General features: G+C 38.3%; 1 protein-coding gene across 4 annotated transcripts in view; it reads right to left on the minus strand.

The window, feature by feature from the left end:
• LOC141512347 (biotin-dependent 3-methylcrotonyl-coenzyme A carboxylase beta1 subunit-like) overlaps positions 1-26,569 on the minus strand; it is a 71,313-nt gene that overhangs the window by 18,343 nt on the left and 26,401 nt on the right. For 3 of the 4 annotated variants that reach the window (XM_074221211.1, XM_074221209.1, XM_074221208.1), the window contains exons 2-8: positions 24,938-25,256; positions 21,350-21,543; positions 13,206-13,384; positions 7,228-7,308; positions 6,076-6,254; positions 4,995-5,187; positions 827-918 (exon numbers count right to left, since the gene is read on the minus strand). In XM_074221211.1, the coding sequence (XP_074077312.1) occupies positions 827-918; positions 4,995-5,187; positions 6,076-6,254; positions 7,228-7,308; positions 13,206-13,384; positions 21,350-21,543; positions 24,938-25,256 (1,237 nt within the window). The remainder of the gene's footprint in view (positions 1-826; positions 919-4,994; positions 5,188-6,075; positions 6,255-7,227; positions 7,309-13,205; positions 13,385-21,349; positions 21,544-24,937; positions 25,257-26,569) is intronic. The other variant, XM_074221210.1, reaches the window with a different exon arrangement.

Raw genomic sequence — 26,569 nt, forward strand, 5'->3', positions numbered from 1 at the left:
AGAAGCCTTTTCTGATTGGACGAGGAACTTGGACATGCTCTAGGGAGAGGAAGAGCTGTTATCAGACCAAGAGCTGGGTCAAAATCCTCAAAGCTTCCAGGAATGAGGGGGGTATGTACCCCTAGATCTCTGGCCTGGTCAGATCCAAATGGGAGTACAGTGTGCATGTCTGGTCACCAGTGGAGAGTGCATAGATTTGGGCATCCTGGATGATGAAGGTTAGTTGAAGAAGCTAGGAGATTTAGGGAAGGAGATCAGAGCTCAAAAGCTGCAGTTGAATGTTTGAGAGGGGATTTGAGTTCCTTGTTTGAACCCAGTGGTAAGAACCAGGGGCATGGGGTTAAGTTTCAAAACAACACATTGAGACAATGTCAGGAAGCAGCAATTTCCTAACAACAAAGGTTGTTTTCAAAAGAAATGGCCTGTCTCTAGAGAGTTTCCTGCCTTAGAGGATTTCAAATAAAGACCAAATGGCCACCTGACTTCTGATAGAATGGAGATGAGGTTGACTGAGAGGGTCACTTCCAGTCCTGGGACTCTGTGGCATTTTTGGAGATAGGACTGTGCTTTCTCCACCCACCCTTAATCCTGAATATACCCTTCTGCCGAGATACACCATGGCAGAATTGATACAGCATCATGGGTTCACAGGTTTATAGGTAGAGGGAGCTTACAAGTCACCCCCAGGATGGCAGAACTTGAACCAGGAAGACCTGTGTTCAGATGTGACCAGTTACATTTACTAGGTTGTGACCATGGACAAATGACTTAACCTCTCCGAGGGCCCTCAAAGTGCCCTAGGACTGTGAAGCATTGAAAAACTTACCCTTTCACATAAGCAAAACCTGTTACCAGAGTGGTTCCATATTCAGCTTTGAATTCCTGGAATTGACTCCCATCAATCAAACGACTCAGAATCTATAAATGGCATGAATGTAAACAGCCTATAAATGATTGGCAACACAACTGGTCAGTAGCCCTGGATTCAGCTAAGCTGACTAGCAGCAAAGTGTGTTTTTTCCCCAATGATTTCCATTATGAAATCATATACAAATATATTTTAAAAGACATGCAGTTTTGACTGGAGATTCTTGGTGGGAAGAATTCCCTCTACCAAAATTAGCATTTATTTATGACTATTATTTTCAAAGGGCAGAGGCATGTAGTGAACAGAGACTTGGAGTCCAGAACTGAGAGGAAGTCTTGTTTCTGTCCCATCCTTAATGTGTAAACCTGGGCAAGTGACAGAATCTGTCACTTTTCTAGACTGGTAGTATCAATCAGAGAAAAACCAATTCAATAATAGCATATGGACTCAGAAAAACACAAAAATAATATTATCGGTTTGCCTGGATTTTTATTTGTTTTGCTAGATATTTAACAATTACAATTGTATCTGATTCTGGCAGCATTCCTATAGGCTGTGAGTTTATCACCTCTGCTCAACCCTATTAAGACTGAAAGTTATTGTGGCAGCTAGGTGGCACAGTGGATAGAGCATCAGCCCTGGAGTCAGAAGGATCTGAGTTCAAATCCTACCTCAGACACTTATTAATTACTTATCTGTGTGACCTTGGGCAAGTCATCTAACCCCATTGCCTTGCAAAAAGAAACTGAAAGTTATTAGAAAAGGGCTGTTTTCATTAGGAGAGAGAGTTTTCTCACCTGGGAGATCCCAATAAATTCAGAGATTCAGTCTCTGTGCCAGCCCAACCTTTCAGGCATCTTGAAGACCTCTATGGAACTGTTTCTAGCTAAAATGAGTATTTTGTTCAGTAATTCAGATCATCAACCATTCATGCCTTCTCTTCATGTCTTTTAATCCACCACTGGAGATCCACCAAACACGCTCCTGATATTGGTTAGATAACAATTGAGCACATTTTATCTGAGGCTAGGACTTTAGACCTAGAGTTCAGAGGGACCTCGAAGATCATTTTGTCTTATTTTCTCTTACTATTCATATGAACTTTGATTTTCACAACCTTCCTGCCCCGCCCGGAAGGTTATGAAAATCAAAGTTCATATAAATGGTAATCATCAGAGGTGGCATTTGAACCCAGGTCTTTTTCCAGTCTGAGATTTTGCCAGTGTATGCCAGTTATTCCTTATTTTCAAATCATCATCATCATCATCAGCAGCAGCAGCAGCAGCAGCAGCAGCAGCAGCAGCAGCAGCAGCAGCAGCCCTAGTTTGGTTTGCAAAATGCTTTACAAATATTGTCTAATGTCTGAGAGGGAGATTCTATTATTAACCCCACTTTAGAGATAAGGAAATAGAAACAGGTCAAATGAATTGTCCATTATCAAAATTGAATTTGAGGGAGGCTAGGTGGCATAGTGGATAAAGCACCGGCCCTGGAGTCAGGAGTACCTGGGTTCAAATCCGGCCTTAGACACTTAATAATTGCCTAGCTGTGTGGCCTTAGGCAACCCACTTAACCCTGCTTGCCTTGCAAAAACCCAAAATTGAATTTGAACTCAGGTCATCTTGACTCTAGGTTCAGAGCTCTAGTCCATCCTTTATTCTGGTCATGATTCTTTTTAATGATGACATACTTTATTTCTCCAGTATAATCCCTTGGTTATAAAGCTTCTTGGCATGCTTATACCTGCCATGGACCTCCTCATTGTCCTTTGGGTGAAGGGGAATTTGAGTTCTTCAGAGGTTATGGAGTCCCATGATTCTCAGTCAAATAGCATCAATAGCAAATTGTTGTCAGGAAGGAAGAAGATCCTCATTTCAAGGAGGAACTTGCTTCAAAGTAATATTTAAAATGAGCTCAAAGGCCTGGAGTGCTACACCAACCTCTGCCAGCGGGTGTCACCATCCACCACAAGATTGACATGAATCTAAAAAAACTTCCTCAACTTTAAACGTATATATGTGTGTCTGTATGCATGCATGTATGTTTACGTGTAGCCATTTTGTCAGTTCCGTAAATGTAAAAATCATATTTAAATATTAAAGAAACCCATGAAATAGAAATTTAAAAATGTCACTCAGACCTATAGCTGGTCTTCCTTCTCCTGCAGTGGCAGTGGCAGAAGGCTGGGAAATGGGGATGAAAGATTCTAAGTGGTGGAGTTATGAGTTGGTCCAGTCATTCTGGAAAGCAATTTGGAGCTATGCCTCCCCCAAATCACAATGAACCTCAAACTGAATCCTGAAACTCTGAAAGTGAGATCCATGTCCAACAACTAATAAGTGGACATATAATTGGAAAAGATGACTCATAGCAATTTTGACTTTGTGATTATAAACAAAATCAGAAGAAAGAAGAAAGCCCCTACTCAATGGAAGGATGGATCGCCGATATTCCCCAGAGAGACAAAGGAGGAAGGGGACAGAGTGGGTCTCATCATATATGCAAAGGTGACAAGAAACATTATTTCATGGGAAGTTGGGCCATCATATATCACCATATTGTGAGTATTTACAAAAAGGCCACCTGGAAAATCATTGCAATTTGTGCTACTTAGGATGGAGTAATAGAGAAAAATCCATGAAAACCCTAATAAGACCATTCAAATAAAAAGAACATACTTTGTGATTTCAAAACAAAGATGGGGAAAAGTGAGGGTGGGAGAAATACATAGGAAAGGAGGGTTCAGGAAGAAAGAATGAAAGAGGTCATTGGCTTGCCAATTACAAAAGAGATTCATTCTTCTGTCATAAAAACTTACATTCAGATTCATAGGAATGAATGTTTTAATCCTTCATTTTCAAAGAAGACCACAATATCAGGGAGGTGATGCCATGACAAACATGTGAATTGGATTTGAGTGAGGTGATGCTGTGCTAAGTCCCCAGCCTCACTTTCTCCCCAGAGCCATCTAGGTCCAGTTGCCAGATAGGAATCAGGACAAAGGAAGATGGCCTTGGATGTGAAGCAATCAGCATACTTCATGGACTTGCCCAAGGCCACACAACTATTAAGAGTGGGTGTCTGACACTGGATTCAAACTCCTGTCCTCCTGACTCCAAAGTCAGTGCTCTATTCACTGTGCCACCTAGCTGCCCCTAGGAATGAATGAATGAATGCATGGATGAATGAATGAATGAAAATACACCAAATACATAGAAAAGCAAGAAGGCTCATGGACAAGAGGGCAGGTTGTAACATTAGAAGGTTGTGACCTGACTCATAGAGGGAATTCCCAAAATAATGAGATCTCAAATCATTTGCATAATCTGAATATTCAAATATCATTGGATGCAGTATGTATCAGCAAAGTGCCTTCTCACATGGATAAGATCCCAGAATCTGGAAATGTCAAAATGTCCAGAAGTTTCTTATTAAAATGTGAAATCTGCTTGCAGGAAAAAGCAACTCTATGCTGTCTAAGATTGCAAAGCAGTGTCTCTCGCACAGCAGATTTTACAAACAGTTCATTGAATGACTAGATGCTCAGTTGGTTGTCATCACCAATTTTCTTTTCTTTTCCATGTTTCATAGGTCTACAGTTGTAAGAGAAGTTAAGAATCTTTTAGGCAAGTCCTCACATTTTACAAGTGAAGAAATTAAGAAGTAATATTTCAAAGAAAAAGAGAAATGAGAATATTTATGAAATAGCTAATATACAGCAGACACTGTGCTTTACAAATGTTATGTTTGATCCTCATAACAATACTGAGAGGTAGGTGCTATTATCCCCATTTTACAATTAAGGAAACTGAGGCAAAGTTGTTTTTTTCACTTGGCCAAGATCACACAATAAAAATCTTTGGCAGAGTTGACCTTAGATCTTTCTGCCCTCAGATCTCTCCATTGCATCACCTAATTGCTGCAGAGGTAGTACAAAGTATAGATGGGATTCTGACCCAGGTTCAGTATTCCTTCCACTATCTTTTTCCATCTCAATAACTGGAACATTTGGCACATACATTAGACCAATAAGGTAATTGCCTAAACTCCCTTTTAAAATGGAGACCTTCCTAATTAAAGGGATCAATCCCAATTGCTTGTAAAATGAAGTCCTTCCTTAACTTACCAGTTTCACATCTAGGCTATATTCATAATTCTGTGGGGCCAATGCTTTCAATTCTTCTGGACTGTATAAGGGATCAGCATACTTCATGGACTCTTTGGGGCTCTGTCCACGATTGAAGGTCATCACAACACTCCTCACCCGTTCATAGGCTTCTTCTTCTGTAGATGAAATATAATCAACACTGCCACTGCCCCTAAGAGGAAAAGGAAGTAGGGACTGGTAGAAAATCACATTTCAACAGATCCAAAAAAAAAAGCAACTAACAAAACCCAAGGCCAAAAATATACATCAGTATTTTCATGGTTCTGCGATCTCAGTCATATAAGTTCTCATTCAAATATCTCAGGCTATAATTATGGGCCACAAGGGCCTCGGTCCAGAGCCGGAAGACACCTCCCTCACCATGTATCCATCTCATTTTACTCTCTTGAGGTCCAAGAAGATGAAATGACTTGTCTAAGGTCCTATAGACAATAGGGCATGAACTCCCATGAATTATTCACAAGGGTCTTTCTACTCAACATTCCAGGACCTTTACTCTAAATCTTAATATTATATAATTAATCATCTAGCAATTTGGCATGTCTACTATGTGTAAGTCACTTCACTTGTCACTTGGGTATGGGTTACAAAGAAAATACTGAAACATTCCCTGCCCTTGAGGAGCTTTCATTCATCTGGGAGAATCAGCCAAGACAATTATGCCCAAAATAATCTTAAGATTAAGATTAAAATAATCTTAAGATTAAGATTAAAATGAATATTAAGATAAATTACAGTCAAATTGGTTAGGAAAGACCTTATGAAAGAGCATCAGACCAAAACTTTAGAGCTACTAGTGACATCAGAAGTCATCTAGTCCAATCTCCTCTTTCTGCAGGTGAGGAGACTGAGGCAGGGCTCAAGTGAGTCACCTGATACAAAATTTGAATATGAGTCTTTTTGCCTCTGAGTCCAATGGGCTAGCCACTGTACTTTTTAGGCATCTGAGTAGAAGAAAAGGAGATACTAGCAAATAAGAGAGGAAAATTAGGTGAGAGCCATTGTCTACGGAGGACTGAGGACAATCTTTTATCCCTACCGAGCATGCAGCCTGGCTCCTCCTAGTTCTTCAACAGAAATGTCTTCTCCTGTAGCAGCTTTTACCAGAGGAGGCCCAGCAAGAAACAAGGAGCCAATATTGTCTACAATTATAGTTTCCTCTGCCATAGTAGAAGCATAGGCAGCTCCTGCAGGGCAAGAACCACATACCACTGCCACCTAGGGAGAACAGGAGACTTAAATAAATATGAGCAGGAATTTCCAACTATTAAGACCCCTATTAAGCCTTCTCCCAAGGAACTATCTTAACAGTCTTTATTATCCAGTTTCCTCATCTAATAATCAAATTAGAGATATCATTGGATTCTAAGGTATTCCAGACAGAGGAAGTCTTTCTAAAGCCTATATTGTCTACAATTATAGTTTCATCCACCATAGTAGAAATATAGGCCGCTCCTGCAGGGCAAGAATCACATATCACTGCCCCCTAGGGAGAACAGGAGACTTAAATATGAACAGAAATTTCCAACTATTAAGATCTTTATTAAACCTTCTCCCAGGGAACCCTCTTAACAGTCTTTATTATTCAGTTTTCTAATCTAAGAATCAGGTTAGAGGCATCATTGGATCTGAAGGCATTCTAGACAAAGGAAGTCTTTATAAACCTATGTTGTCTACAATTATAGTTTCATCTGCCATAGTAGGAACGTAGGTCACTCTGGAAGGGGAAGAACCACATATCCCTGCCACCTAGGAAGAACAGGAGACTCAAATATGAACAGGAATGTCCAAGTATTAAGACCACTATTAAACCCCCTCCCAAGGAACCATCTCCATAACCTTTATTAACCAGTTGTCTGATCCAAGGTAGAGACATGATTGGATTTTAAGGCAATCTAGACAAAGGATGTCTTTATAACAGCTAAATATTATCAACAGGTTCTCTGGTGCTTTTGAAGAGTCAACTTGAAAATGCATATATCTCACTATATAAAAGTCGGATAGATAAGAGCATATATTAAATGCCTACTGTTTGCTAAACACTGTACTAAGTTCTGAGGATACAAACCAGACACTGCCTGTCCACAAGGAGCTTACATTCTAAGAGAAAAGACAAAACATCAAAGATAGCTAAAAATAGGGAGGTATGGGAAGAGAGACCTGCCCCATTTTCATTGCATGAGTAAGTTACCTGAGGAATCTTCATAGAGGACATTAGTGCTATGTTATAGAAAATTCTTCCTCCATGGTACTGATCTGGGAAAATCTCTGCCTAGAAAAATAAAAAAATAGATTCTAAGAAAGATCTCATTAGAGAGAAACATGACAAATTTTCAAATATGACCCCTTGGAGAGATTAATGAATTACCAGTGAATTAAAAGAAATTAAAATTGTATTAAAACACCATCAGGCAAATCTTTGTAATCACCAATATAATAAGGAGATAGCCACAGGGAAAGTAGAGATATTGTTCCCATCTGAATAAAAACTCCTAGGGTATAGCTAAAATTTTAAGCATGAGAGATAGCATATCAAAGTAGATAGTGGGCTAGCCTTGGACCAGGAAGACTTGAGTTATAGTCCAGGTTCTAAAGTATATTGGCAGGGGCACCTAGATAGCCCAGTCAATAGAGCACTGACCCTGGAGTCAGGAGGACCTGAGTTCAAATCTGACCCCAGATACTTAATATTTAACTTAATTGTGTAACCTTGGGCAAGTCACTTAACTCCACTGGCTTTCAAAAAATAAAATAAAATATATTGGCTATTATTTGACTGGTCAAACCATTAAACCTCTCTGTATCCCAGGCTAATCTCTGAAATTACAAATTGCTGGATTGGTGGAAGGAATTTCTATATTTAGGAATCCTCAATATGAATTGAATTACAAATCCAGGCCTTAACTCTCTTTAGAACAAAGAAGATGCTTAAATTTTGGGTTAGATTATCTTTAAAATGGTCCTTTTGTAACAAAAAAAAAGTTTTTAAAAATAGGACCTATTTTAATGAACAGTCCTCCAAAAGAGTCTAGTTAAATAAATTAGGAGAGGATTCTGAGAAGATGGTGAAATAGGTCAGAAAACTTCTGACTCTCCAAATTTCCTCCACAAAAAAAAAGACAGAACCTCACCTCAGGGAAGCAGAAATAAAGAGTTGTTCTCCTAAAAGAATTTAAGACCCCAGGAAAGACTGTGGCCCCTTGTAGCAGAGGTTCAGTCTGAGTGAAAAATAGACCAATTCTACAGAATTACCAAAGAACAAACGCTGGGCAGCTGAAGTTGGGAGGTCACCTCAGGCTTAGAAACTTCCATCTCCCAGATAGTGTGGGGACCTGAAAGCTGAGCAGGCGATCACAGACCCTGCCACTTTGGAGGGGCACCAAACCCAGTTGTGTTGGCCAGATGACCCCAACTGCTGCTGCAGGGGAGAAGGAGCTAGAGTAGCAGAGCAGAAAAGTACCTACAAGTACCAGAGGGACCAGGACCCATCTGACTGAGGGCACTTGCAGAGTTCCTGGGCTTAGCCCCAAAGCAGAGAGCAAAAGCTGTAGTTCTCAGCCACAGTCAGGAGAGGAGAAGAGAGGCTGGGGTTGAGCTGAAGGACACACCTCCGAAAATAGCAATAAGAAGAAGCTGCAACCTGGGGCGTTACTCTGCCTCAGGAATGACACTGATCACACCAACAGAGAATAATGATAAGCTAACAATAATATATGAGAAAGCAAAGGGGAAAGAACCCATCCATAGTTACTGTGGGGACAGAGAAGATCTGGGTTCACGGTCAGAGGAGGAAGATGATGGAGTGCAAAAAGACACTCCTTTTTTAATGAGACATTGCCATGGTCCTAAGTACAAAAACGATTTCCTGGAAGATATTTAGAAGGCCTTTAAAAATCAAATAAGAGAAATTGAGGAAAATTAAAGAAAAAGAAAGCTACCTTGAAGTAGAGAATCAAAAACCTAAGGAAGAAAATAATTCCCTGAGAACTAGCATTGGGCAAAGGGAAACAAAGCATTCTTAAACATCAAGATATAAGGAAACAAAATCAAAATAATGAAAAATAGAAGAGAATGTGAAACATGTCATCAGAACAGCAACTGAGAGAACGGATCAAGGAGAAATAATATAAAAATAGTTGAATTTCCTGAAAATAAAGATGAAAAAAAAAGAATCTTGATACAGTATTACAAGAAATTCTTATGTAAAATTGCTCTGAAGTTCTAGAATAAGATGGCAAAGGAGAAATAGACAAAAAAGTCTACTGATCACCACCTAAAAGAGATTCCAGGATGAAAACTGACAGGGATGTTATAACCAAGTTTAAGAGCTCCCAGGTTAAGGGGGAAATATTGGAAACAAGAAAAAAATCAATTTAGATTTGTGGAACTACAATAAGGAGGCTTTTTAAAAAAAATTTATTTATTTAGGGCAATAGGGTTAAGTGACTTGTACAAGGTCACATAGCTAAGCAGTTATTAATTGACTGAGGTCACATTTGAACTCAGGTCCCCCTGACTCCAGGGCCGAACCCTATCCACTAAGCCACCTAGCTGCCTCCACTACACCACCTAGCTGCCTACAATAAGGATTACACAAGACCTAGCAGCTACTAAATTGATAGACCTTGGATTTTGGAATATAATCTTTCATAACATAAAAGAGATGGATTTATGATCAAAGGTAACTTACCAAACAATATTAAAAGTATAATCCTGAATGGAAAAAGATGGTTATTTAACAACCTAAAAGGTTTTTCAGGCATTTGTTACAAAAGCAGCAGAACTTAAGGGAAATTCAACATATAATATCCAGGAGAAATATAAATAAACATTAAGGACCCATTACAAGGACCACAATAAGGTCAAATAGTTGACTTTTTATTTATGAAAATATGATCAGTTCTTTTATGACTGTCATTTTTAGTGGTTGTTGAAGGAAAGGTTTAGGCTAAGCTGTGTGTGATGGGGTGAGTCTAAAAAGATGGAAAGATAAAACAGTAACAATTATCATACAAATGAAACAAAAAAGGAAAACATATGGAAGGAAACTAGTAGAGTGCTTAGGGACCCTGACTCTCATCAGAATAGGATAAAGAGGGAACACCTCAAATATCTAAAAAGGTATAAAAAGCTTTCTAAATCCAGAAAGAAGTGGGTAAGGGCATAGGTGGGGGAGAGGATAAGGGAGGAATTCTTGGTGGGGAGGGAATAGATTAAGGAATATGAGGGCAAGGTATGGCGTAAAAAGAAAGGAAAGGAAGGACTAGGAATAGGAACAGGGTGAGAAGGGCAGTGAGGAGCTATAGAAAGGAGAAAAATATATCACTTGTAATTATAATTTTAAATGTAGATGGAGGGGTGGCTAGGTTGCTCAGTGGATAGAGCACCAACCCTGGAGTCAGGCGTACCTGAGTTCAGATCCAGCCTCAGACACTTAATAATTACCTAGCTGTATGGCCTTGGGCGAGCCACTTAACCCCATTTGTCTTGCAAAAACCTAAAAAAATGTAGATGGAATGATTTTACCAACAGGGTGAAAACTGAGAGCAGATTAAAAATCTGAAATCAACAGTATGCTGTTTTCAGGAAATGCTATAAAAATGAGAAATACACACAAATATAAAAAGGTCAGGAGTAAAATTTATTTCATAAAAAAGTAGGGGATAGTAAACATGATCTCAGAAAATAAAGAAACTATACTGTATACCAATCATCCTAAACAATATTTTAGATCACTTAAAATGACTAGACAGTATAAAATACCAGAGAGTATACCTTCCAAAATGGGCACAGGAACAAAGGAACATAAAACACTCTTTATGCAAATGATTTCAAAATAATTTTTATACAAATAATTTCTAAATAATTGAAGTAGTATTTTCTGCTCATGAGCAGGAAAAGTCAATATAATAAAAAATGATAATTTTGCCTATTTATGTGATGCAAGCCCAATTAAATTACTAAAAAAAATTATCTTACTGAGGTAGAATAAAATAATAACAAAATTCATTTGGAAGAACAAAGAGTCAGAAATTTCAAAGAGACCAGGAAAAGAAAGATATAAAGGAAATAGCTTCAGAAGTATCAGACCCTAAACCATATTAGAAGATGATAGCTTTGTCAGAGTGCAAAATGAGTAACATTGATTATTTTAAATTGTTTTTCTTATATAAATAAATCATATGCATCAAAGAATAGAAGGAATGCAGAAATTGGAAAAAGACTTCCATGGATAATCCCTCAGATAGAATGTGATTGGGGTGGGGTATTGCTATGGTATAGGAAATGTTGGGCTGGTTGATTTAGAAAGGCATGGAAAGGGGTAACTAGGTGGTGCAGTGGATAGAGCACTGGCCCTGGAGTTAGGAGGACCTGAGTTCAAATCTGACCCCAGACACTTAATAATTACCTAGCTGTGTGGCCTTGGGCAAGCCACTTAACCCCATTGCTTTGCAAAAACAAAAAAAAAGGCATGAAAAGACTCGGACTTTTGGAGGAGGAGACTATCCACCTTTAGAGAAACAAGTGACAGGTGGATATAATCATTGTACAGATTTACATATATGTGTATAAGTTTATAAATGCATATATGTATGATTATAAATACTTATCCATGTGTATATATCTTGGTATATGTATGCCCATGTATAAGTATGTGTGTGAATCTGGCCATATTTGTATATATTGTTTGCATATATATATATATATATATATATATATATATATATATATATATCCATGCTTTAATTGTAGCCTTCTTTAGCTATAATAAAGTTAAAAAGTGGAGAGCAGAGAACAGAAGAAAGTCTTCAAGGAAGCAAAGAAAAATCGGACAGCTTTCTCTATAGGCCTTGTCACTAGTGGGGGTAGGGAATCACACTGTGATCCAGTGGGGAAGAAAGCTTTTCATCTAGTTTTTCATCTAATTCCTTCTTTTCTAGGGAACTTCCAGTGTTTAGAAACTCCCTCCATCAATTCAAATTAGTGACTCATCTATTACCTATAGTCTTATCTGAACTCTAAGCTCAGCCAGCCTATTACTCACTATGGAATTCTATTTCTCAGTTGGTTCCTATTTTATTTTATTTCTAATTTTTGCTCAGATGATAGAAAGATCAGTATTTTCCTTGCTTTTGGCATGCTTCGGAAAAACTCTGCTCACCTCATCCTAGCTATGGTTTAGTTGGCTTGTGTCTACAAAGGCAGATGGGCAAGAGAATAATGAGGTAGAAATGAAGTCTATTTCAATGGTCTGTGGGGACAAAGATATTAAAGGAATGGACTGGCAAAAGGAAGAAAATGTGTGAAGTCTGAATAACAACAAAGAGAAAGAGAAATTGTCAAATTTATGGTTAGTAGTTGGATTTCTACATAAAAACAAGGAGAGTAGTTGAGGGAAGCTTCAAAAATTCATCTCTCCATCTATCAACTATCATGAACCATCTTTTTATCTATCTATCTATTTACACACACATTTCATATATCTATAGATAGATAGATAGATAGATAGATAGATAGATAGATAGATAGATAGATAGATAGATAGATAGATATCTGCTTCTTATAGCTTTTTGTTTTCTCTTGGTTATCTCTTGTGGAAACCTGCCATAGCAAACAGATTGCTGCAAATATTCAGTCACTGGGGGCTCCTGAGTGGGATTTTCTTTATATTAAGGCTTTCTTTTCTTGTGATGCTAGAGTAGATTGTTCCATAGCCTTTGATTCATAATGACTTCATTTTGGATGATTTTTAATACAAACAGAAAGTTCCCTCTATTGATGTCCTTGATTTCTCAGATAGAAAAAAAGAAAACTATAAAGACTCTGAAATTTGCCCAATTATACCAAATATCCATGTGCTTTGTTTTAGGAAAGACCTCCAAGCTCATCTCCATTTCATGGGCTTCCTTACTCCTTTCAATATCCAGCTAAAACACCACCTTTTTCATGAGACCTTTGCTACTTGTACCTCTCTCCACCTTTACCTCCTATTCATTTTATGTCATTATGTCTATGTCATTTATATGTGTAGATATTGTTTCCTCCATTGGAAAGTACAGTCTTTGGAGACGGAGAACTTTCATTTTGGACATTGTGGTTTTAACACTTATGGGGCATCTAATAGGTGTTCATTGATTTATTGCTTTAGGAAACTGTTTTGGGTAGTACCTGTAAGGGCAGAAATGCTCCTCCACTGTCCACCAAATACACTGTTGGCAAATGGTTCAACATTGCGATATCTTGAGCTCGGAGTTGTTTCTTCACTGTGATAGGATATAGAGATCCTCCTTTGACTGTCGCATCATTGGCAATTAACATGCACCAAACACCACATATTTTCCCAATTCCTGTAGGATAATGTACATTTGGCTACTTAAACAAGGAGAATCTCTTAGCTTAGAAATTAATGCCTAAACCCACATGCAGTTCGATTTAAAAGGTGCTGTTATCTAAGGCTTTTGGGAGTTAGTCATTTGCCACACAATAGAATATATATATATATATATATATATATATATATATATATATATATATATATTTATCCTCCAAGAAAATATAAACACCTTGAGGGCAACAAATCCTTCATGTTTGTATTTGTTTTCCTAAGTTCTTAACATCTCTGCAAATTTTTGAGTCTCTACTCTCTTGGTTTGAGAAACCCTGCTCTCCCCTATTTCTTCTTTTTGTGAAGATCACTCTTCACTAGTCTTGGCTATCTTCATCCAGGTCAATCCTGTCCCCTACCCCCACCCCAGCCTCTGGTCCTTGATCCTCATCTCCTTCCCAGATATTATTTTATTTAGTAATTTTATTAGTTCCCATGGATTCACCATCTTTGCAGTGTCAATCTCTGCATAGTATTTAGATTACAGTAGGCATTTAATAAATGTTGATTGTATTGATGATTCTCATGCTTCCTTATTCTGCCCTACTCTTTAATAGACAACCTAAATTCAAATTAAAACTCATCTTTCCCCCAAAATTCCCGCATCAGTTTTCTATTAGGTCAAAAACAGCACTAACCTCTCAGTCCCATACTACCTAAGGATCAATCTCAGGTCTTCACTCTCTCATCATCCATATCCAATCAGTTGTCAGGTTCCAAAACTTCTTTGTCATTTCTACTTTCCTAAAATCTCTCATCCAATTCCATCTTCTCTCCTTTGATACCACTACCACCCTGGGGCAGGGCCTCATCAATTCCCTCTTAAGAGTATTGCAATAGCCTGATGATGGCTCACCTTGCCACAAATCTCTCCCCACTTCTTTTTAACCTCCACTCTATTGCCAAATTTTTTTTCCTAAAGCTTATCACTGCCTCTTGATTCCATAAACTTTAGTGATTTCCTAGTAACTCCAAGACCAAATATACAATTCTCTTACTTCTGCATTTCCAGTCTTCTTAGATCTTACTCTCTTCCATGTACCAAGCAACCTAGTGACATTGACCTTCTTGTTCTTCCCACACCTACTCCATCTCTCAACTTCAGTTTTATGAATTTCCCTGTTTGTCCCCCATTTCTAAATTGTCTCTCTCTCTTTATCTTGGCTTTTTTACTCCCTTCAAATCACAGCTCAAGTCTCCCCTTCTGCCAAGACCTTTCTCAAATGTCCAGAAGCTTAGTGCCTTCCCACTGAGAAACTGCTACTGAATCTCATCTATATCTAGTTTGTACACAGTTGTTTGTATGCTGTCTCCTCCATTAGAGTGGGAGCTCATTGAGGACAAAGACAATCTATAGTTTTGCCTTTCTTTAAATCCTAGAGCTTTGCACAATGCCTAATTCACAGGAGGTGTTTAATAAATATGTGTTGACTGATGAAGTGTGGGACACGACAAGTGGCCACATGGTTCGGCCACTTGATGATGGTTTCTTTAGTCCTTAGAACCCATGGAACAAAGAAAAATGTTAGAAAATATGCCTCAGTGTTAAGGACATGGTTATCAGAGTCTTGTTGATTTTTATTTTAAAACCATTGTTCAAAAATCCAGTGTACTTTCCTGAAGAAGACAATCAAAAGCACTAGATGTGATGAGCATAAACTACAATCACCCTCGTACAAAGACAGAATGATTGTTATCAGTGTGGGAATCATTTCTAAATCAACTCTCTGCATAAACTCAGAATCTGCATAAAATTTCATTTCTTAAAGCAAAGATAAAAATCAATATGAAATGAGAGGAAATGATACAAAAACAAAAGATGCAGTATCTAATTCCCAACTATTTCAACAAGCTATTGATAGCAAAAGAAAAACATTATCATAGACTATCATCATTTTCTAAGGAAGCTTCTCCAATTTAAAATCATAAAAAAAACTGAATAGGCCAAAATAACCTAGAAAGTATCTTTGTCAGCAAATACTTTTTGTCCTTGCCAAACTGAGAGATGTAGAGCCCAAAGACAATTCTAGTTTAAACCTAAACTGATTTGTGAGATCTTCCAAAAGATGAATGGTATAAGCATCATTTCAAACCCCTTCTGTGAGACAAATAGGATCCTTATACCAGAATCACAGTGAGATAAAGCAGAGAAATATAGATTAATTTTATTAAAGAATATTATAGCAAAATATTAAGTAAAATATTAACCAAAAAGACAGCTATATATATATTTTACATTATTCACTCTCACCTGGCTGAAACAATACCACTACTCAGAGGGCAATTTAACATTAGGGAAGTTAGATACTAGATTGTGTAAGCTAATACTTGATCATATTACTAATGCCTTTAGAACATATATACAGGGGAGGCTTGGTGGCGCAGTGGATAGAGCACCAGCCCTGGAGTCAGGAGGACCTGGGTTCAAATCCGGTCTCAGACACTTGATAATGACCTAGCTGTGTGGCCTTGGGCAAGCCACTTAACCCTGTTGCCTTGCAAAAACCTAAAAAAAAAAGAACATATACACAAAACCAGGAAGAAAATGAAAACTAAGAAAAAATGAAGGTGTCTGTCAATCTTAATATAATAAATTATTCTCTCTATTAATGACAATGAAGTCATGATGTTTGAACTAGACTATCTTATTGTGCAATATTAGGATATATGATAAGCAAGAGAGAAAACAAAGATGAAAAGATCACTCACATTAGTCCATGGATCCATAGAGGAGATTTGTGCTGGAAGAGAGATATACTGCTGTAGCTAAATATCTTTATCTGTATATCTGTGTGCCCCTGTATATACACGTAGACACAAACACATAGCCTGTCTTCTTTTAGATATTTGGAAACTTGTTCCTGCAACATTTTATATAGAGATAGAGATAGAGATGGAGATAGAGATAGAGATAGAGATAGAGATAGAGACAGAGACAGAGACAGAGACAGAGACAGAGACAGAGACAGAGACAGAGAGAGAGACACGGACAGAGACGGAGACAGAGATGGAGACGGAAACGGAGCTGGAGACAGAGCTAGAGATAGAGATAGAGATGATAGAGAGAGAGAGAGAGAGAGAGAGAGAGAGAGAGAGAGAGAGAGATACAGATAGAGATAGAGAGAGATAGAGATAGAGACAGAGAGATAGAGATAGAGACAGAGACAGAGACAGAGAAAGAGACAGAGACAGATAGAGATAGAGATAGAGATAGAGACAGAGACAGAGACAGAGATAGAGATAGAGATAGAGACAGAGACAGAGACAGAGACAGAGACAGAGAGAGAGAGAGAGAGAGAGATAGAGAGAGAGAGAGAGAGAGAGAGAGAGAGAGAGACAGAGACCGAGACGGAGACGGAGACAGAGATAGAGATAGAGATAGAGATAGAGATAGAGATAGAGACAGAGACAGAGACAGAGACAGAGACAGAGACAGAGAGAGAGACACGGACAGAGACGGAGACAGAGATGGAGACGGAGACGGAGCTGGAGACAGAGCTAGAGATAGAGATAGAGATGATAGAGAGAGAGAGAGAGAGAGAGAGAGAGAGAGATACAGATAGAGATAGAGAGAGATAGAGATAGAGACAGAGAGATAGAGATAGAGACAGAGACAGAGACAGAGAAAGAGACAGAGACAGATAGAGATAGAGATAGAGATAGAGATAGAGATAGAGACAGAGACAGAGATAGAGATAGAGACAGAGACAGAGACAGACAGAGATAGAGATAGAGATAGAGATAGAGATAGAGATAGAGATAGAGACAGAGACAGAGATAGAGAGAGATAGAGACAGAGACAGAGATAGAGATAGAGATAGAGAAAGATGATAGAATATGGATATATAGGTATCTATATATGTATATATGTGTTTCTATATATATCCATGTACATGTTTTATATGTATATATAGGTCAAATATGTGCATTTATTATCTATAATTGTTGTTCATCCTTCATTTTTTAAAATTTATTTATTTATTTTGAATTTTACAATTTTCCCCCTAATCTTGCTTCCCTCTCCCCACCCCACCCCCACAGAAGGCAGTCTGTTAGTCTTTACATTATTTCCATGGTATACATTGATCTAAGTTGAATGTGATGAGAGAGAAATCATATCCTTAAGAAAAATAAAGTATAAGAGGTAGCAGAATTATATAATAAGGTAACAGTTTTTTTTTAATTAAAGGTAATAGTCTTTGGTCTTTATTTAAACTCCACAATTCTTTCTCTGGATACAGATGGTATTCTCCATCGCCCCAAATTGTCCCTGGTTCATGCACTGATGAAATAAGCAAGTCCATCAAGGTTGATCATCTACCCTATGTTGCTGTTTTTCTGGTTCTGCTCATCTCACTCAGCATCAGTTCATTAAAATCCTTTCAGGCTTCCCTGAATTCCCATCCCTCCTGGTTTCTAATAGAACATCATCCTTCATTTTTGAAGAGGACCAATGGCATCATGAGGTATCCTAACTTGTGTATTAATTGGATTTAAATGAGGCAGAGTTCCACAAAGTCATCCCCCTCCCTCTTTCTTCTTAAATCACCAAAGTCTAGTGGCAAAAGTCAGGACAACTGGGAGTAACCTAGGACCTTCATGAGTGACCTTCTGAAGGCATCTTCAATGTCTGACCCAGCTCCAAGTGCTCCACAGCACCTACTTCAACCACCTTCATAGCTATTGGAATAAACTGATCTCATCTGCCCATTCCACTATGGAGGCCTTCCTATGCTTGGAGTAGCCATTCCTCTAACTCAGCAATGGGTCTGAGGCTTATTAGTTGCCCTCTACCTAGCTTGACTTGTCTGCTGAGATGTTTTAACCATGGTGTGGCCATTGCACATGCTATAGCTTCTTGGAGCCACAGATGAGAGTTAGGTGGCAGGCAAATACTAAAGCTAGATGTGCAACCCTCACACCAGAGGTGCTAGTCCTTTGACCACCCCATACATCTCCTATATTCTATGGAATCTCTTCCTTTTGACACCATGCTGGACTTCTTTCCTAGCACTGACAAAGTCTTTCTGCCTTCTTTCATGTTGCACCTGAGGTTTTTATTTAGAGGTTTATGAAAAATTTTTTTTCTCTGGTCAAATTCTCCAGAAATCCCTTAAGATTTTAAAGAATATGTGCAAGACATAGCCTTGGAGGAAAGTCTTCGGGACAACATATAGGTTGATCAAGTCAAGTGCCCTTTTTTTGGTCAACAGCTGAGAAGCCTCTTCTAGGTCATTGTAGAATTGGGTTGAAAAAGTCTTCCTTAGGAGAGCATTAGGGATTGCCCAGAATCTCTTTTCATATTTTTATCAGGGATAGCCTAGATACATGTATAGATTATTCTAAATATTTTGCAGAGATGGTAAAGTAGACATATAGGTCTGTGAGTCTATATTGATAATTTCCCAATTATCTTTTTTTTAGTAGTGATCTTTTCCAAATCTTTAATTTCCAACTCTCTTTTAGATACATTGAAAACTGATCCTTTCAGGTCTCAAATTATAAGTTTCTTGGCTGATTTGGATGGTATATGTGTATGAATGCTTCATGAGGATCCTCTAATATACTCAAAATTACATACGCATAATACATCTATATAATATATATCACGATACACCTGTGATGGAGAATCCCATCTGTACCCAGAGAAAGAACTGTGGAGTTTAACAAAGACCAAAGTCTATTACTTTCAATTATTTTATAAAAAAAAATTATCTTACGTACTATATCATTTTGCTATCTCTAATATTTTATTTTTTCCTCAAGGATATGATTTCTCTCCCAACACATTCAATTTTGATCAGTGTATAGCATGTAAACAATAACGTAAAGATTGTCAGAGGGAGCGGCTAGGTGACACAATGGATAGAGCACTGGCCATGGAGTCAGGAGTACCTGGGTTCAAATCCAGCCTCAGACACTTAATAATGACCTAGCTGTGTGGCCTTGGGCAAGCCACTTAACCCCATTGCCTTGCAAAAAAGATGACTGGGATGACAAGAAAGAAAGCAACTTTTCTAGGAAGATTGATCTGGTCATGGGGGGAGGGGGAGAAATTGTAAAATTCAAAGTCTTACAAAAAATGATAGGTAGAAACTCCTATTGTATATAATTGGAAAACAAATAAAATATTAATTTAAAAAATATTTATTCACCCTTCCCACCTTTCACCTTGGAAGACAAAAAAAAAGCCCCAAGTTCTCTGATAAAAAGTAAGCTGTCTGCTTGAAAATAACATTGATTCATAAGGATTTGGTTCAAGGGCAAAACTGTAATTCTACAGAGTTCTCTTTCTCTACAAAGCAAGAAAAATGTAAACATACAGATTATAAATAATATTCATGAGATACTCTGAACTCTCAGGACTTCTGCTGATGAACAAGCTGAAAAGGGATTCTTTCCATCATTTGAATTTAGTGCAGCAAATTACCTACATTTCCCCCTCTCCCATCACTTTCTATAGCAAAAGCGTCTAGTGAGGATACACTTGAAATGATCTTTCTTTTAATCTAGTAAGGCCTTGTCAAAAATGCAAATCACCCAGTAACCAACATTTTAAATGACTGAGAAACTCTTAATACTGAATCATCCCATCAATTGTATGTGGTGATAAAACAGAAAGGAGAATCAGAGAGTATACTGTTTCTCCAAGTAGCCTAAATTCAGACACTCTGTGGCAAATTCCCTTAATAAGATAAGTAGTGGGCTGGGGAAAGGCAGACTTCAGTCACTTCAAGACATAGCATGTGTCACCTGAGTAGAGTACTCTATCTGTGGCTACTGCTTCCACTGCAGATCTTGCTCTCTCACTATCTCTCTCTCTCTCTCTCTCTCTCTCTCTCTCTCTCTCTCTCTCTCTCTCTCTCTCTGTCTCTCTGTGTCTCCTCTCTCTTTCTCTGTGTGTGTGTCTGTCTCTTCTCTGTCTCTTTTCTCTCTGTCTTCTCTCTCCCTCTCTCTCTCTGTCTCCTCTCTCTCTCTCTCTCTCTCTCTCTCTCTCTCTCTCTCTCTCTCTCTCTATCTATCTATCTATCTATCTGTCTTCTCTCCCTGTCTTCTCCCTCTGTCTTCTCTCTCTCTGTCTTCTTTCTCTCTCTGTCTTCTTTCTCTCTCTGTCTCTTCTCTCTCTGTCTTCTCTCTGTCTTCTCTCTCTGTCTTCTCTGTGTCTTCTTTCTCTCTGTCTGTCTCTTCTCTCTCTGTCCTCTCTCTCTCTCTCTCTCTCTCTCTCTCTCTCTCTCTCTCTCTCACTTCCTCTTTTGCATTCTCTGCTCTTCATCTTCACTTCTGAATAGCTTCTTCTCTTCCCAAGTTGGTTAGCAATGCAAATCTCATGGTCTTTAGAGGTTTATAGACCTTGTCACAAGGTAGACAATCCAAACATTAATTTAATGAGTTCCCCAATCAATGGGATGAGATTACACAATGTGGAATTTAGTTGTGGAAAAATCTTAATGTTGGAAGCCCATGGAGTGTGAGCAAAACTATGATGCTATTCTATGAAGGCTTCAGAGAAAGGGGTTAGCTGCTTCCCGATGACTTTTTGACTGAGAATCAATAGCTTCTTTGCTGTTCTAGAAGAGGAAAACAGAGATCACAAAAATATGACCCTACATGGGGACCCTGGGGAGAAGGAAAGCAACTTTTCTAGGAAGATTGGTCTGGGCATAGTGGGGTATGTTAGATGCTAACAACCTAACTCATTCCATATTGCTGGTCAACCACTGCATGGTAAACAAAAAAAAATAGATATTTCCCAATCTGAATTCCACTAAGAAAAGTGAAAAAATATACAGCAACTTCCCTATCTTTAACCTAGGGTTGAATGTAATCCATGTTGTGTTGCAACTTGAATCCTGACTCAGGTAAATTGGCAGAGCAAGAGGACAGATTTCCCAACAGAGTTAAGAGGAAGTTAGGTTCTTCAACTCACCAGTGAGACAACCAGCATTTGAGACTGTGCCATAGGGTAAATCATAGCCAGCCAATGGGGAAAGCTCAAAGAAGTCATCATCATCCAAAACCAGCCTGAGACGGTCACGGACCAGCAGCTTATGGTTCTCTTGTGTATGTCTTAGAATATCCCCCTTTTCCCTTTGGCAGACCTTTCCAAGCAGCTCTGAATATCTGTCCAAAAAGAAGACAAAAGATGCAGGAAAATGCACTTCAAAAATTTCAATTTATTTGCTGCTGCTACTACTACTACTACTACTACTACTATGCCATCCCACTCCCAGTCTTCCTCCTCCTCCTCCTCTTCCTCCTCCTCCTCCTGTTACTAATACTACTACTACTACCACTACTACTACTACTACTACTACTACTACTACTACTACTACTACTACTACTACTACTACTACTCTATTCCTACTGGCATTTACATAGTGATTAGAACTTTACAAAGCACTTTAGCTGCATTTTTCCCACTAATTGTCACACCACCACTATAAGGTCAGTACTGGGGATATGATGATCACTATGAGGAAAGATTTGGGTGAGTCATCCAGAAAGCAGACCGTAGTTTTTAAAGTTCTCAAGAATCACAAAATCACAGAATCAAAGTTTGAAGGGATCTTAGAGAACATCTAGCCTGACCTCCTCTTTTTACACATGAGTAAAACAAGACTCATAACAATCAAATGACTTCATCAGAGCCACACAGGGAGTAAGCATCAAAAGCTGAATTCATACCCAGGGAATTTGCCTCCATCTATTTTCCTTTCCCAATTCCCAATAGTGCTACATAAAGATAAGGGTGTTTTGGTGAAATAGAGGATAAAGAGGAGATTATTTGGATATGTTAGGTGAGCAAAGAAACCAAATTGTAGTTGAAAAGTATAGACTGGACAAACACTTTCTAATGAAAAACAGGAATGTTAAAGGGGATTCTTTAAGAATTCTAATATCTCTGGGTGGCTAGGTGGCACAGTGGATAGAGCACCGGCCCTGGAGTCAGGAGTACCTGGGTTCAAATCCGGTCACAGACACCTAATAATGATCTAGCTGTGTGGCCTTGGGCAAGCCACTTAACCCCATTTGCCTTGCAAAAACCTAAAAAAGAAAAGAATTCTAATATCTCAAGGGATCAGAGAGGTAGTCAATTGAGGTAGAGGACACATACTTAGTTTGCTATGTATTGAAGATAAAAGGAAAAAATGTTTAATGTGGGGGAGAGGATGTAGTGAGGGAATATGAGAAAAAAGTGTTAAAACACATAATTGAATTGAGTAAGTAGAATCGTATGCCAAGGAGTGGGAAGAGCAGGTGTCACTTTTAATTAACTTTCATCTAACTGGTAAAAGGAGAACAAAGCATACAAACACATACACACACACACACACACACACACACACACAGACACACAGAGTTTGATATAAAAATGCTTTTAGCTTAGCAGAGAAATAGAAAAAGAAATTAGGGAAAGGTAAATAAGAAAGAAGTAAGAGTCATTGAGGGTTTAGTAATAAGCAAAACTAACAAACTTGGAGAGGGAATAGAGAAGAGAAGGCTAAAATAAATAGGAAAAAGTATAGAAAGAGAAAGTGTAAGAGAATAGAATGAACAGATTTAACAATTATAACAGTGAATGTGAATGAGATGAAAACTATAAAATGCAAGGTGTTAGCAGAATAGATAAAAAACAAAATGCAACAATACATTAATTACCAAAAAAAAAACTCCATTGAAACATGAAGACCAAGAGTTTGGACTTGATTATATTATTCCTCAGATGAACTCAGAAAGGGAATAACAGTTGTGATTTCAGACAAGAAACAGCAAAAAATAAACTGATGGATTGGATTGCTTGATGCAAGAATTCTGAACTACAGTAGGACTGAAGCATTAAGTCTAGAACTAAAATGGGAAGCCTCTAGGAGTCAAAGACATCTAGATTGCTTAAGGAGGCATTAATTGACCCAAGTGAAAAAAAAACAGGGTGAGTTAAATTTCCTGCTGATCAGGTTTGGTTTTGAGCCTCAGAGTGACCATTGCATTTCCAGTCTGGGCAAATATGGAGACACAGATTCAAAAACAAAATAAATCAAAATAAAACAATTGGCAACCACCAATGTTTAAAATATACTGAACATTCATCTTTTTTGTTAATAGTTAAGCACAGTTTCACAAGGTAAGTCACCTTGGGTTTTTATCTTGAACTCTTTTACTTTTTCAAAACACTTGTTTAACAATTGTATTTGTAGAACCTATATAGGATTACTCAGTGTCAAGAGGAAAGGGAAGGGAAGGGAGGGAGGTAGAAAAATGTGAAACTCAAACTCTTACCAAAAAAATGGATGTTGAAAACTATCTTTACATGTAATTGGAAAAAATAAAATAAAAATACAAATTTAAAAAATTCCATTTCATTTTGTGATTTCTGATGAGTGAAAAATAATCATTTTTCTGTTAAGCCAATAAGAATAATGTAATATGAACTAAACATTGACTCTAAAAATTCTGTAATACTATTTATAAAAAAATAGAGGAAATGCAATTTTAATTAACCTGTGGTCTAGACAAAGCAGCTAGGTGATACAATGATTAAAGTTGCCTGGAGTCAGAAAAACTCATCTTCCTAAGGTCAAATCTGACCTGAATCAGTTAACCCTGCTTGCCTCAGTCTCCTCATGTATCAAATTAGCTGGAAAAGGAAATGACAAAACACTCCAGGACCTCTGCCAAGAGAACCCCAAATGGGGTCACGACGAGTTGGACATGACTGAAATGGCTAACTAACAATAACATGGTTGAGATCACCAAGAAAGTAAATAGATAACAGTTCTATCATTTAGTAGCAAAGAAAGATCATTCGTAGCTTCCAGTGTGCTCCCTCCAAACTCATTCACTTCTCACTATGTTAGGGCACAAGAGTTATAGTAGTTCACCCAGAGGCTTGCAGTGCAGTACACGTCTCTCTCTACCCACCCCTCCACCCCAAGTGCTGTGGAATAGCAAGAGGCAAAAACTTGTAAGCTTGGATCACCAGAGCAGCCTCTAGAGAACTGAAGAGCAAAGAGAAACAGCGAATGACAGAAAAATGTGGGAGTGCAATATCCAGAAGTAAAAGATAATCTGGAAGAAGAAATGCAAAAAAAAGTGAAAAATACTGAAATAAAACATGATCATATTGCCAAGATATGACTACTGAATATATGTAGAGTTGGACACAACTCAACAACATTTCATTTTGGTCTTAGTATCCTTAATACCTCACACAATTCCCTGCATACTTTGTAAACTTAGTAAATGTTTGTTGAATTGTCTTGACATGGTTGGAGAAATTTGGATGGAGTGGAATGTATTAGAAGGGTGGTAAGCCATCAGGAAAAAAAGAGAATGGATGGGATTTTTGGTCCTTTGTGCCGAACCATCATTATCGAAATTATTAGTATTTTAGAAGGCAATAAACATTGTTCTAACTCAGTTATGTGGTCCTCTGCGCTAATAATAATTATAGTCATTTCTACTTAGGATGCCAACCCATTGGTCACCAAGCAATCATTGGTGAATAACTCATTACCTCTGAGTACAGACTTCATTATTTCTCCAGTTTGCTTCAATCATTTCATTCTGTTCCGGAGGAATACTTCCATCCAACACAGGAAAAGACCAGTTGAGCTTGGAGTTTCTGCTTGTAGAGCCAGAAGAAGCCCTGTCTTGTATGAGCCCAACCATTCCCCTAAGCTGTGTGTTGCACAGCATCTGGGAATTCTTCCAGACTGAGCTCTTATTTTGCCTCGGAGTCATCAGGTTACAGGTGAGAGCTCTTGCTAATCTTGGAAACAAGTAGATATTAGCATCTAAGAAGGGCTTTTTCAGAATATACATCCACATGATATCTGTAGGAAGTCACAAGAAATAAGGCAGAACTTACAGTTTTAGAGGGAGCAGGACATACTCAGTCCAGGTCCTGACCCACAAAGCTACCAATCAACCCTTGACCCAACTACTAATAGGTCCAAAATTCCAGCAATCTGTTCAGTCATCTGTCTATGGGGCTAGTCAACCAGGGTGTTCCAGACAATCAGGTCCTATCTATGTTCCCAGTTGTGCTACTGGCACAAGTTCAAAGACTGGGATTTTTCCATTTTTCTCCTGGCACATGTTGTATTTCACTTAGTCTTCTTTATCATCATAGGAACAGGGGAAGATGTTGAGATATAAGATTTGAAAGGAAGGGAGACAAACTCAATAGGAAGAAGGGGAGGGAGGAAGGAAGGAAGGAAGGGAGGGAGGGAAGGAAGGAAGGATGGAAGGAAGGAAGGGAGGGAGGGAAGGAAAAAGAGAGGGAAGGAAAGAATAATGAAAGGAAGGAAAAAGGGAGGGGAAAATGTAGATAAATTTCATGGTTTCCTCTACAAATCCCTTCTATAGTGCTGATGAATATAGATTTGCTACCCAAGTACCATCATTCTGCTTCTCAATTCCTTTATGTATAAAATGAGGATGTTGGATTCAGTGACCTCTGGCATCCCTTCCAGATCAGTGTTTCTAGAATCTTAGGATATGAGTCCTATCAGTCCCTCCCCCACTTTCAAGGACTAATTTATCCTAGGTCACTGTATCATATTCATCAATCTCATGGTCAATTTACTATTTCTTATTATTGGTTTATAATTTTGCTATTTCACAATGTCCCTAAATATTTTAGTTATTTGTCTTTAAAACATTATTTTGGGGTGGCTAAGTGGTGTAGTGGATAGAGCACCGGCCTTGGAGTCAGGAGTACCTGGGTTCAAATACGGTCTCAGACACTTAATAATGACCTAGCTGTGTGGCCTTGGGCAAGCCACTTAACCCCATTGCCTTGCAAAAAAAACTAAAAAAAAACCCATTATTTATATAACTGGGGCAGCTAGGTGGTGTAGGGGATAGAGCACCATCCCTGGAGTAAGGAGGACTTGAGTTCAAATCCAGCCTGAGACATTTGACATTTGCAACCTGTGTGAACTTGGAAAGTCACTTAACTCTGATTCCCTTACATTCATGGCTATCTTCAAGTGTCCTGATTCATATCTGGCCACAAATGGATCCAGAGGAGAAAGTGAGGTTGGTGACTTAGCACAGCCCCCTCACTCAAATCCAATTTGCATGTTTGTCATGGTGTCACCTCCCTCATGTCGTGGTCTTTTTTGAGAATGAAGGATGAACA

This window comes from Macrotis lagotis, chromosome 2 (genome assembly GCF_037893015.1).
Source record: "Macrotis lagotis isolate mMagLag1 chromosome 2, bilby.v1.9.chrom.fasta, whole genome shotgun sequence".
Taxonomy (NCBI): domain Eukaryota; kingdom Metazoa; phylum Chordata; class Mammalia; order Peramelemorphia; family Peramelidae; genus Macrotis; species Macrotis lagotis.